Here is a 13,024-nt window from a genome sequence, read left to right as displayed (position 1 = left end):
GGAGTAGAAAGATTGAGGGGTCATTGTGGGGTCAAGGTGTGGGAGCTCTGGCCCAGCCCTGGATTCACGTGACTCAGGTCCAGGAGAAGGAGTTCGTTTTCTCACCAGAGAGGGCGCTGGGGACGACGCACTGGGGACGAAGCGCTGGCGGCCAGCCCCCTCCCCTCCGGGGTACTCCTAGGCGTCGCTCTCAGTCCCAGGCGTGACGCAATCTCTCTGCGCCGGGGGCGGGACGCGCTGACGCCATCTCCGGGCGCCCGTCTGGGGGGGGCGCTGGGTGTGGGGCGGCTCCGGGGCCGGGGATGGCGGCGGCCGCAGTTGCGGCGGCTCCGGGACGAGCGGGAGGAGCCCAAAGAGCGTCGTGAGATGGGCCGGTGAGTGTCGCCGGGAGTGAGGTCTGCCGGGCCGGTCTCACTGGGGCCAAGCAGGCCTGGGCTCGGAGCTCCGGAGGAAGTGGCCCTACGGAGCCCGCTGCCCGGTAGAACCGCGGCCCGAGAACCGCGGACCGATGGAGCGAAAGAGGCCGCGCCTAGACCCGGCTCACTTCCCTCCGACCCAGCCCAGAAAGCTGCCTCAGGCTCCGGCGCCCCCGTGGCTGTGTCCCTACCGGCCGGGGTATCTGAGTCCTTGGGGCGGGAAGGGGCCCCCAAACAAGGAAGCATCACCTGCTGGCCCCTGCCCCTCTGCTTGAAGGGTCGACCCCCACTCTCTAAACCTTGAATTCCCAGTTTCGGACCTTACGCTTTTTGGAGCAAGGATTGCGGGATCACTGGGGAAGCCATAACCTCTAGTATCTTCCAAGCTCCCCTTTCTGGCGGGCGCACCTCTCGCCCTCAGCGAATTCTGGTCTCTCGACTCCTTGGCTCTGCTGGCAGGGTTGGCAACTCTCTGGAACAGTCCTTCTTCCCCGTTAGCTCGGTTGGGGTCACAAGCTACGTCTTCCCCTTGAGAAATCCTCATTGAGCCCCTCCAGAGGCCGGGGTTTCACATTCCGAAATATGTTTTGCGTGGTGCACAAGCCTGGTCCATAGGCTTGTCTCTGTTGTCATTCCTGCAGACCTCTTGGCTCTTTTATTCCTTCTATTAACCTGTATTTGGCTAACCCCTCAGTGACCTAGAGGCAGGTTTTCTTTAATGTTTTAGCTGCAGGGAGCAAGGATGATGCTGGGGTTGAAGACATGACCCCAGTTTTTGTTAGGAATGAAGGAGAAAGCTAAAAGCTAACTGCTTTTCAGTTACTGGAACTGCCGACAAAGAAGGGATGCACGACTTGTGCCCATTGTGTCATTTGTGTTCATGGAGCTAAGAATTTGTCTTTCCACTTTGTTTTCCTATTTCATCACCTTTTTGTGTACATCCTTGCCAGTACTTGTAAGAGGTAAAAGTTGTCTTCAGCTTGGTTTGAGGCTTGCAGTGTGGTCTGTAGAACTTGGACAGGACAGTGGGTAGTTTCTCGGAGTACTCAGTACTATTTCTGTTTTCAGAGATTAGGGCTCCATTCTTCAGTGCTTGATGTGTCTGGCATGTGCAGACTTAGATATTGACAGTTTAGTGTGAGTTTTGTTTCCCCATTGTTAGCTAAGTGAGGACCCAGGCAATGTTTTAGTTTCTGTCACAACTGATTCAGCACTTGGTACCAAGTTGTCACTCAGAAGATTTTACACATACCCAGGAGACCATTTTTTTACCCTGAAAAATCTGTTAATAAGGCTTCCCCTTGAGTGGCTCCCCCTTGACCTCTTTTTCTGCCCCAGAAACATAAATAATTGTTCTTTTTTCTCTAGTGCCGCTTTTCTCATTTAAATAACCTCCACAACTATGTTTTCATCAGCCTTGAATAAAAGTGAAAGCTGTGAAGTTGGTTTTTCCTGGTTCCTGTTGTTCACATGGGAACAATGTTGAGTCTTCCATTTTTATTTGTGCAGTTACCTGGAATTGGGATGGGAAGTAAATGTAACCTTTGGGGAATAAATTTAACCTTTGGGAAAATTTAACAGGTGAAGAACATGTCAATGAAGAACATGATGTTAAGGAAAACAATGAAGTTTGACATGGAAAACTTTTTCCAGGGATGTCCTCCTACAAATTAAAGCTTAAGAGATCGCTTTTTCTGTAATGTGATGTTGTGCTTGTAGTAGAAGAGGAAGGGACTCATGGAGTTTAGTATCTTTGTAGCTTTGTAGTTATCTTCCCCCCCCCCTTTCTTCCGCCTCGCTCCCTTCCCCCCCGCCCCCCGCCCCTACTCCAGTTCAAGCCGTTGTTTCTCAGTCTAGTTGTGTAGGACACAGCTCCCTGGCCCATGCTGGTATTAGAAGCCTTGCGCTCTCCCGGCTGAGGCAGTTGGTCGCCAGTCGTAGGCCGGCCACTCACAGCAACTCATGGCAGCTCACGCTGGCTACCTGCCGCTCATGGCAGCGCACAGTAGCCCATGGCAGCACACGGCAGCCTGTGGCAGCACACAGCATCCTACGGCAGCTGACGCCAACCTCTGGCTGCCGTGTCATGGCAGGCCAGCTCTAGGGAGAGCTGTTGTTCACAATCTTAGCTGTAGAGGGTGCAGCTCACTGGCCCATGTGGGAATCGAACCGGTGACCTCGGTGTTAGGAGCAGGGCGCTCCAGCCACCTGAGCCACCGTGCTGGCCTGGAGTTACCTTTTTTGATGGTCAGAGATGGTCAGAGACTAGGCTCCTACTTACTTTATCCCTATGTCTGTCTTCTAGGTTCCCACACCAGCGGGGAGGACACTGCTTCTTACTACAGCTGCTCAGAAGCGGTACTGGAAGCTCAGGTAATACAGGTGCTTTAGATACCTTGTTGCAGAAATACATCTGGGATTCAACTGTGGAAAAACAGAGCAGAGTATAATGTAGAAATCTCTTTTCAGATCTAAAGAACTGGAGCCTGATTGGAAGAAATAGGTGACAAAGTTCATATGCACTGAAGTGTTCAGACAAAAAGATACTTTATGACAATGGACAAAAGCATGTACGAAAGGTGACAACAAGAGAAAGGGGAGAGAGAACTTTCTTAGGAATCATACAGACCTAAGATAGTAATAAACAGGAGTGCTTGGAGGAATGGAATCAGAATTTTAGGAAGTGGGGCCTAGAGCAGACCTACGATGGAGTAGGAGCCATTGACAAAACACAAAGGAAAAAAGAAAGGGAATGAATGAAGAAGGCAAATTGTGGGTGGTCTCTGAGAAGAAAAGAAGTCTTGCCAGATTAGGGAGCAAGAAGTCTTTATGAGGTCAGAAGAATTTTGTTGCTTTTTGGGGACAAGGAGAAACAAATAAATTGTAGAACTTGGTCGTACAATCACTCTCCCCACAGAGCCCAAGTTTGAATGTAGTATTTTATGGGGCAAAGAAGATGCTAATGTTCATGATACTTTTAGGGATCAAAGTTTAAAAAAACAAGACACAAGCAGACCTGAGGACTTATCGACACCTGGGTCCTTGAGGTGGTGGCGATATGAGGCAGAAGACGACAAGAGTTTAACCAGGCCCGAGGTGCAGGGAGCTAGGGATAGGTGAGATCATAACTCACATTGGTCTGGGAAAAGGAAGTGAAGATGAGGTCTTATGTTCAGGAAAGAAGATAGCACAGGAGTCTTTGGTGGCAAAAGGAGAAACTTAGAAAAAAGAGTCAGCAGCAAAGACCCTGTGTTCAAATTCCCGTTAGGGGAAAAGGCTGAGAACAGTCAAGCTCCCCATCTGAGGCACAGCTAATCATGAAGCTGTTGGTTTCTCTAGGGTTATTTATGCTTCTCCTTGTAGCTCTTTGTGACTGTTTGTTTCTTTCATGTCGAGGCTGCCTGAGTGAGGAGGGGAGCGTCCTGGTCTGCCCCTCTCTCGTACCTCTTTTTGCCCCAGCAGTCCCCTTTGTTACATCTTCCTTCATGGGCACAGTTGTGCTATTTCCTTTGACTTAGTTCACCCCTAGGTTACTTTTCTTTGCCTCTGATTTGTTCCCTAGCAGATGTGGGCACCCCAGCCAGCAACAGAGAGGGGTGCAGGGGAGCCACAGAGAAGCCCCTTCTGATGCCCCAAGGAGCAAGCCGACCCCTTCCAGGCTCCAGGAACACTGCAAAGCAATATGAAACCTGTTCATGAGAGGAGTCAGGAATGCCTTCCACCAAAGAAACGAGACCTCCCCGTGACCAGCGAGGATATGGGGAGAACTACCAGCTGCTCAACTAACCACACACCCTCCAGTGATGCCTCTGAATGGTCCCGAGGGGTTGTGGTGGCTGGGCAGAGCCAGGCAGGAACCAGAGTCAGCCTAGGGGCTGATGGCGCTGAGGCCATCACTGGTCTGACAGTGGACCAATATGGCATGCTGTATAAGGTGGCTGTGCCACCTGCCACCTTCTCCCCAACTGGCCTCCCATCCGTGGTGAACATGAGCCCCTTGCCCCCCACGTTTAATGTAGCGTCTTCACTGATTCAACATCCAGGAATCCACTATCCCCCAATCCACTATGCTCAGCTCCCATCCACCTCTCTGCAGTTTATCGGGTCTCCTTACAGCCTTCCCTATGCTGTGCCACCTAATTTCCTACCGAGTCCCCTTCTTTCCCCTTCTGCCAACCTCGCCACCTCTCACCTTCCACACTTTGTGCCATATGCCTCGCTCCTGGCAGAAGGAGCCACTCCTCCCCCGCAGTCTTCATCCCCGGCTCACTCATTCAACAAAGCCCCCTCTGCCACCACCTCACCTGGGCAGTTGTCACATCACTCGAGTACTCAGCCATTGGACCTCGCTCCAGGACGGATGCCCATTTATTATCAGATGTCCAGGCTACCTGCTGGGTACACCTTGCATGAAACCCCTCCAGCAGGTGCCAGCCCAGTTCTTACTCCTCAGGAGGGCCAGTCTGCTCTGGAAGCAGCTGCTGCCAACGGACAGAGACAGCGAGAGCGAAATTTAGTAAGACGAGAAAGCGAAGCCCTCGACTCCCCCAACAGCAAGGGTGAAGGCCAGGGACTGGTGCCAGTGGTAGAATGTGTGGTGGATAGACAGTTGTTTTCAGGTTCTCAGACTGCACGGGTGGAGGTGGCAGTGCCAGCACACCGAGGGACCCCAGACACCGACCTTGAGGTCCAGCGGGTAGTTGGCGCTTTAGCTTCTCAGGACTATCGTGTGGTGGCAGCTCAGAGGAAAGATGAGCCCAGCCCCCTCAACCTGTCCCATCATACCCCTGACCATCAGGGTGAGGGGCGAGGGTCAGCCAGGAACCCAGCAGAGATGGCTGAGAAAAACCAGGCCCGAGGGTTCTATCCTCAATCCCATCAGGAACCGGTGAAACATAGACCTTTACCCAAAGCAGTGGTTGTAGCCAATGGCAACCTGGTGCCCACTGGAACTGACCCAGGCCTGCTGCCCATGGGCTCGGAGATCCTGGTGGCATCAAGTTTGGACATGCAGGCCAGAGCCATCTTTCCAGACAAGGAGCCAACGCCACCCCCCATTACCTCCTCTCACTTGCCCTCCCATTTCATGAAAGGCGCCATCATCCAGCTGGCTACGGGGGAGCTGAAGCGGGTGGAGGACCTCCAGACCCAGGATTTTGTGCGCAGTGCCGAAGTAAGTGGGGGACTGAAGATCGACTCTAGCACAGTCGTGGACATTCAGGAGAGCCAGTGGCCTGGATTTGTCATGCTGCATTTTGTGGTTGGTGAGCAGCAGAGCAAAGTGAGCATTGAGGTGCCCCCTGAGCACCCCTTTTTTGTATATGGCCAGGGTTGGTCCTCCTGCAGCCCTGGGCGGACTGCACAGCTCTTCTCTCTGCCCTGCCATCGGCTACAGGTGGGAGATGTCTGCATCTCTATCAGTTTACAGAGCTTGAACAGTAACTCAGTTTCTCAAGCCAGCTGTGCTCCCCCAGGCCAGCTGGGTATCCCCCGAGAAAGGCCTGAGAGGACAGCCTTGGGACCCAGAGAGCAATGTGACAGTGAGGGGAAGAGCCAGCCGTCAGGCGAGGGCTCCCAAGTGGTAGAGCCCTCGCAGCCAGAGCCTGGCGCTCAGGCCTGCTGGTCAGCCCCAAGCTTCCAAAGATACAGCATGCAAGGGGAGGAGGCACGGGCTGCACTGCTCCGTCCCTCTTTCATTCCACAGGAGGTAAAGCTGTCCATCGAAGGGCGTTCCAATGCAGGAAAATGAACCTCTCTCCCAGACCAGGCTGGGGCTTTACCCCAGAGCTGGGCCTCAGCGTGAGCAGGCAGAGGATTTTGCACATGCCGAGCAAGGAATGGCTCTCTTGGCAGTGAGATTGGTGGGGGAAGAGGAGGCATGAAGGCAGCCTCCCAAGGCAGGGTCTGTTGCTCATTACCCCATGGCATCCTTTCAGGACAGCCCCAGAGGATGCTGTCATGGGGAGCAGCAGGCCTGGGCCAAGGAAGGAAGGGGTACACGCAGGATAAGAAACATTCCAAATATCAGGGCCTCCCTGTTCTTTCCTTCCCATCCCTAGCTCCTGCAAGGGGACATCAGGCTTTGGGAGCAGGTGGCAGAGGGAGGGAGCAAAGAAAGAGCCAAAAATGATGATCCACAGCTTATAGTAGCAGTTCAAACTGTCTGAATTTTTTTTCCTTTCTTTTTTGTGGTGGGAGGGCAGGAGGCCCATGGTTGGAATAAGAGGGTTCCCACCTAGAACTCTTTTGAGAGCTGTGCACTTTAAAAGGTGATTTTGTTACAGATGTCTGTGGGGGAGGAGCACTCACTCATCTGCTGGACTCGGGTTGGTCCCGCTTCTGCCCTTTCCCATTTCTCCTCACCATTCCTCCCACAAGGCTTCTAGCACCAGAAGAGAGAAGCCCCTCCAGGGTTCAGAGTGAAGTACTGCTTTGGCGGGGACCCAGTCGGGGGACTTGGGGAGAAAGACCTGATGGCCAGGCTGACCGGGCTCTAGGTAGGGCTTCTGGACAGGTAGCAGATCTAACAAAGCTCCTCCTACCCAGCATGCCAGACCCGCTTCAAAATTATACTGAATCGCTAGTTGGTAATCGTGACTTTTGAAAGAACCAGTGGACCCTTTTCCCCAGCCCTTGCACCCCTCCTCTGTCTGTCTATGTTGTGCCTAAGTGCCTGCGCGGCCCCCACCCTTCTGCTGCCCTAACCTCTCTGCATGGTGTCTTGACCTGGGCCTAATTTGTAGCTGCACTGCCTTTCCTTTTCTGCAAAACATTAGTTTTGTCCACTCTGACCAAGACCTCTAGTTTTTGGTGTGTAGGGGTCTCTCTGGTTTCCCCTTGAGTTACATTTTCTATTTTTTAAAACTCAGAATCATGTCCCCCATTCTGCAACTGAACAGCTTGGTGGGGAAACAAGAAGGGAACTGTGCCCTGGGTCAGGGCAGGTACACCTGGCTGGGTAGTGCCTATCCTGGTGTTTTTACACAGCTCCTTCCATCTTATTCCACTTCCTCTCCCAGCATTCAGGCTTCTCTAAGCTGTCCCCTTTCACAGCCAGCTCTAAGGTTCTGGAATAATCTTGATAATGTTTCAATACCTAAAATCTAGATTTCATTTCATGGTAGAGTATTCCTCTGCAAAGAGTATTTTCAGTCTTAGTTGCATTTGCCCCCCTGTGTCTTAAGCCCGTTTTCTTCACAACTTTTAGCATCAGCTTGGACTGTGGGATTCCACTGGGTATTGAGAATTAGGCTCCCCCACCAGCTTTCAAGTGGGTGGGTGGGTTTTTTGTTTGTTTTTTTGGGGGTCTTTAGACTCTTGAAGCAACTCAGGGTATTGTCCACCCAGCTCTCTGGTGAGGCTTCTCCCAGGATATGGTCCTGGCATTTCCTTGAGAAATGTAGTTGGACTGGCTGAGGCCTGGCCTGTTATCACGAGTCTCAAACCTCTGAGGTCTGATCTCTGCTCTGTCAAAGACTACAGGCAAGTCTTGTGACCTCTTGCTCTTTCACTTCCTCCCCAGCTGCCAAATGGGGATAAATAATCTTACCTACCTCCTGGGGGGAAGGGGACTCTGAGAATGGAGTCATTCTTAGTGTTCAGGTGCTAAAGGTTGTTCTCCAGGGGGAACAAGTGACTGAGACTGGCTTGTTTGTTACAAGCCCTACACTCCACTGTTTCATTCCTTGAGAGCAGTTACCTGGTCAGTCGGCTTTTGGAGGCTCATCCAAAGGAAGCTGCCGACCTGACCGCAAGTACTGAAGTCTTTGGTTCACCTCAGAACCAAACATCAACCCCTTCTGGTGGACACTCAACCTTCTACTCATTTGGGATCATGCCCTTTCCCTTCTCTGTCCCCCATTCTCTCTGAATGCTGCTTTCTCTGGTTTCTTTCCTACTGTGGGGGCCTGTGGGGCTGAGTCTTGAGGAATCGTCTCAGATGATGGCCCTGGGAGAAGTCCTCATCTCCATCTATTCCATGAGCAACTCATTCCCAGGGCTTATTGTTTGCACGGGTTTCTCAGAAACATCCTTCCTTATAGGAAGGCTCATCAGTTGAATATAATGAGATGCACACAGTCAACACTCAAAAAATGTCCACCAGTGACACCAACTGAGCATCCTTATGGGAGCAAACCCATATCTAACCAGATACAGGCCAAGTAGTTTAAATCAAATAACCCCACTACCCAGCCGGGTAGCTTCCACTTCATTCTGGAAAGGGAAAATCTTGCACACCTTGGTAAGTTGGGCCCTGCCCTTTCTGCTGCTGTTCCTCTTCTGTCTCTTGCTGGTAAAGCAATACCAGCAGCTCCCTTGATACTGTGCCATGCATATGTAATATGTTAATACTTCATTTTGCTGAACTGCAGAGGTGTCTTTTGTAGTATGGTCTCCAAGGAAAAGAAGCTCTGCTCTAAATCTTGGTCAGAGCTGTGACGTTCCCCTCGCCTCTTCCCTCTGGTTCAGTCTTCCAGGCATGTGAAATAAGAGTAACCTGTGGTGTGTCCCTTCTCCTTACAGGAATTTAATAAGTTTGGAAGAGACCTAAGAGTGGTTTTGAGAGAGTGAGCCTTTTAGTGGGAAGCTGTCACCTTTTTGGGGAATGGGCAATTGAAGAAGGCCAGAGCCAGTGCTTGTCAGCGGGAGGTCATCCCCAGAACTTAGGGACGGGGAGGACTGCTGACTTGGGCAGTAATCAGAAATGCTGGTACCACTTTGGGAGTAGGGGAACCAGGTAAAGGATGGGTAATACAGCCAAGTCTCGGATTATCATTCTTACCAAGATTAGTGTATGTGGATGGCAGGGGGGGAGGGGCTGGGAGAAGAGCTGGTTGTGCAGAGCTGAGTACTTGTACCCATGGGGAGGGGCCCCAGCGGATCTGGACTGACCCTTCTGCACTCTTGGTCCCAGTTGGTCGAAACACCAAGGGCTTTGGTCTGTGCTGCTTTGCCACTGCTGCTGTCTGCTCACTGTCCTGCCTGCTCCTCTTTATGGCTCCATCCTTCCGTGTCTTTGGCTATATAGATGAAATCCCGGCATCCTGTCCATTCTTACCTGTGCAAGTCTTACTTTATAGCAAAGGCACGGTGACTAGGGATAGTGTGACATGCTGCTTGGTGGACTGGTGAATCCAAAGGGATACGGCTTCAGTACTAGTGGGGAGCCCTTTGGTTCCAAATATGTCTTGAGGGAGAAACAAGGGCTTACTAGTGGGTGGTTTCTGTGTATTCTTTCCTTTGTGGTATCTTGTGTCCTGTTTTTCAAAATAAACGATGGGGAACCAGGTTAGGGCCTGTGTCAGCATCCCAGGGAGGTTCCTCTGGCTCCAGTTATGTGAACTCTGGTCTGGGGTTGGGAGAGGGTTTGAAGTTTGACTGAAATAGCCCCTCTGTGGGGTTTAGTTTTATTTTTACCAGTGGGCATCATAGGAGATGCACAGGTTGGTGGTATGATTTAAACCTGCAGCAAGCGGGCATAGTGAAGAGTTGAGTGATCACACTGGAGATGAAGGGCGGGCATGAGTTGACTGGGAAAGGGCCTGGGTCCATTGGGGTAAAGATAAGCTGATTAATTGGCCATGGGAGATTAAGTCACAGTCTTAAAAGCAAAGTTAATAGGGCAGAGGCCAGGTTCTAGGGAGATTCCTTGGCCTCCTAGGGCTAAGTTTACTAACCCACACTGAAGCTACAATACTTTCCAGATGGGAAAAAGTGTACACTACGGTTGAAGAGCTGAACTGTGCTAAATTGGATGTTGACCAGGAACCTATTAGCCCTTTGCTGGGGAGCCTTCACCCTCCAAGCTTCCCTGGGGTAGGGAAGGCCTCCCACATTATGCAATAATAAAAGAAGCATCTGGGTCTTTGCAGCTGTCAGTTGCTCTTTCAAGTCTAGGATCCATCTTTGGGCCAGAAGCCTGGTCTGGGCCTGGGATGCCTGGCCCCCGAGATGCTTGAGTCGACTGCACTCTCTCCTCACCTGCAGACTATGCACAGTGCCTGGGGCGGAAGGAGGCGAGGTGGTGCGCTTTGCCCTGCTGAACCTCCCCAGCAGGAACAGTAGTAATAAATGCACTTTTCACACTAAGGTTTCTTTGTTAGTTCTCCTGGTAAGCCTAGATCCTCCCCCGGTAGATTGCAAACTCAAAAGTCTGTGTGGTCCCAAAGCCATTCTTACTGCAAATACCCAGCAGTAAAGATGGCCTCAAATTGGGTTCCTGTCTGCAGTGTGTGGCAGCAGCCCATGTGCCTTTACCTATTGTCAAACTTGCAAGCATTTATTTGTTTTTATGACTGTCATGGGGACTGAGGTTCATCAGAGAGAGAGAGAGAGAGAGAGAGAGAGAAAGAGAGAGAGAGACAGTGTGAGCTGATGACACAGTGGTTTTACACCCACTCCCTGGACAGGGAGTTTGCACGTAGTTGTGAGCTGTGAGTGGTTAGTGCATTGCTGGTATTGCTGAAGGCAGGGTTCATCCCTCATTTGCTTGATGTTTGCATTCAAGAGAATCTCATGTTGAGGGAGAGACGGTATTCGTGGCAAACTTGAAGTATTAAATAAGGCTGTCCCCTGTAACCTTCCTAGTCACACACAGGATCCCTGTAGCCAAAACAGTATATGTTCCAGCTGCAGAGAGCACACTGCTCTCAGCTTGCACAGCACCTTAGGGGAGGGAAGAATATATGGATTGGGAATGGGGTGGAGAAAGGAGGATGGGAATGTCATCCAGTTGGCTTTAGGGTCCTGAGAAGTAGAGAAGGACGCCACTGGGGAGGTCTGGATGGATCTGATTGGTGTAGGAGTTCCCTGTAGATAAATTACTGACCCCCAACTACCATCCCCAGTATGTAATGGCTGAATTAATATGTAATCAACTGCATTGTATCTAAAGCCTTAGAACTAGTCAGGTGCTCCCCCCACCCATACCATTTCTTACCCTCTAATCCTACCTGATCTTTAACAAAGCATTAATAATTCTAAGGATAATCTCTATTTTGTTGTGCTTTTTTGTAACTGTTTTAAATAAATCAATTTGTACTGTATATTTGTACTTTTGTGAGATCCTTTTTGCTGTTTTACCATTTTAAGTCTCTGTACTTGGCTACACACAGATTGTATTTTTATTGTTAATGCTCTTCTTATGAATACCTGCATTTAACTTGTGGACTATGTAAACACAATATATATCAATATCTATATATCTATATATCTATCTATATAAACTACTAGCTTTTCCTTTTGGTGTTTGCGCGTTCTTCCTATCCCAGCCTTAGATGATGGCCATCGGGTGGGGGATAGAAGCCCTTCATGGGAGAGCTTGTAATAGAGAGCAAACGGTGCCCATCTTTATGTGGTGGGCTTGGGGCAGATTACGAGAGCTAGTCCGGAGGCATGGTCCGCATATTTGTTGGTGTGTATTTCAGAGACCAGAAGTCTACTTGTACTTGAAGTAGATACTAGCACAATCAATCAAAAGGACCTGTAGATGTCTTCGCTGCTGGCCGTTTTTCCATTTCTTTCTCTTTCCTCGAGTACAGCCAGAAATTGCTGGAGTAAGTCAGTGCCAGTGATAGTTAGTTACTGCTTCTAACTCCGAAAGCTTGCCCCTGGTTAAGAGGTGAAACACTCAGACACAACATAGTGACTTAGATACACTTATTGAGTACTTACTGTGCCACAAACTATCCTAAGTGCATTTTATATATATATATATATATATATATATACACACATATATATACACACGTGTGTGTGTGTGTGTGTGTGTGTGTGTGTGTGTGTATATAAAATATTTTATTGGGGAAGGGGAACAGGACTTTATTGGGGAATGGTGTGTCCTTTCAGGATTTTTTCCAAGTCAAGTTGTTGTCCTTTCAGTCTTAGTTGTGGAGGGCACAGTTCAGCTCCAGGTACAGGAGCCGTTGCTAGTTGCAGGGGGTGCAGCCCACCATCCCTTGCGGGAGTCAAACCGGCAACCTTGTGGTTGAGAGGACAGGCTCCAACCAACTGAGCCATCTGGGAGCTCAGCGGCAGCTCAGCTCAAGGTGCTGTGTTCAATCTTAGTTGCAGGGGGCGGAGCCCACCATCCCTTGTGGAAGTCAAGGAGTTAAACCGGCACCCTTGTGGTTGAGAGCCCACTGGTCCATGTGGGAATTGAACCAGCAGCTTTCGGTATTAGCACGGAGCTCCAACCGCCTGAGCCACCGAGCCAGCCCCTAAGTGCATTATATATTAACAATCATTTGTTGCTAATATTATTTCCATTTTGTGGGTGGGGAAACCAAGACGGAGATCAAGTAACTTGCCCAAAGTTATACAGCTATTAAATAGCAGTGCAGAATTTTAAATCCAGGCATCTAACTCCTGAGACTGTTACTTTAGTTTGTTGTGAAAATTAAATGAGATAATCCATGTAAAGTGGTCAGAATAATCTTTGACACACAGTGAATACACAACCATTTTGAAGGATCCCAAGTAGCCCTTCAGTAAGGAGTTCAGTGAGAGAAAGGCATTTGGTTCAATGAAGTACTTTCTTTCCAATGCCCAGTACATAGTAATAAGCTTATTGAAATTTTTGTGTTTTTCAGAATATCACAGCCTGCTGG

General features: G+C 50.0%; 1 protein-coding gene across 5 annotated transcripts; it reads left to right on the top strand.

Annotated features, from left to right (window-relative positions):
• The first annotated feature begins 255 nt into the window (after positions 1–255).
• Positions 256–11,461, top strand: ATXN1L (ataxin 1 like). 5 transcript variants are annotated; one of them, XM_033127624.1, is made up of 4 exons: positions 256–374; positions 2,722–2,789; positions 2,886–2,986; positions 3,982–11,461. In XM_033127624.1, the coding sequence occupies exon 4, from the start codon at positions 4,099–4,101 to the stop codon at positions 6,163–6,165; it is 2,067 nt and encodes a 688-aa protein (XP_032983515.1). In that variant the 5' UTR covers positions 256–374; positions 2,722–2,789; positions 2,886–2,986; positions 3,982–4,098; the 3' UTR covers positions 6,166–11,461. The 5 variants fall into 5 exon arrangements, 4 of the variants coding, with proteins under 4 accessions (XP_032983515.1, XP_032983514.1, XP_032983512.1 ...); XM_033127623.1 differs by having other exon boundaries at positions 2,886–2,995; XR_004425113.1 differs by lacking the exon at positions 3,982–11,461 and having other exon boundaries at positions 2,886–3,964.
• Positions 11,462–13,024: the final 1,563 nt, after the last annotated feature.

This window comes from Rhinolophus ferrumequinum, chromosome 15 (assembly GCF_004115265.2).
Source record: "Rhinolophus ferrumequinum isolate MPI-CBG mRhiFer1 chromosome 15, mRhiFer1_v1.p, whole genome shotgun sequence".
Taxonomy (NCBI): domain Eukaryota; kingdom Metazoa; phylum Chordata; class Mammalia; order Chiroptera; family Rhinolophidae; genus Rhinolophus; species Rhinolophus ferrumequinum.
Note: the sequence above shows the minus strand (reverse complement) of the source record. Positions and strands in the feature narration are given on the sequence as shown.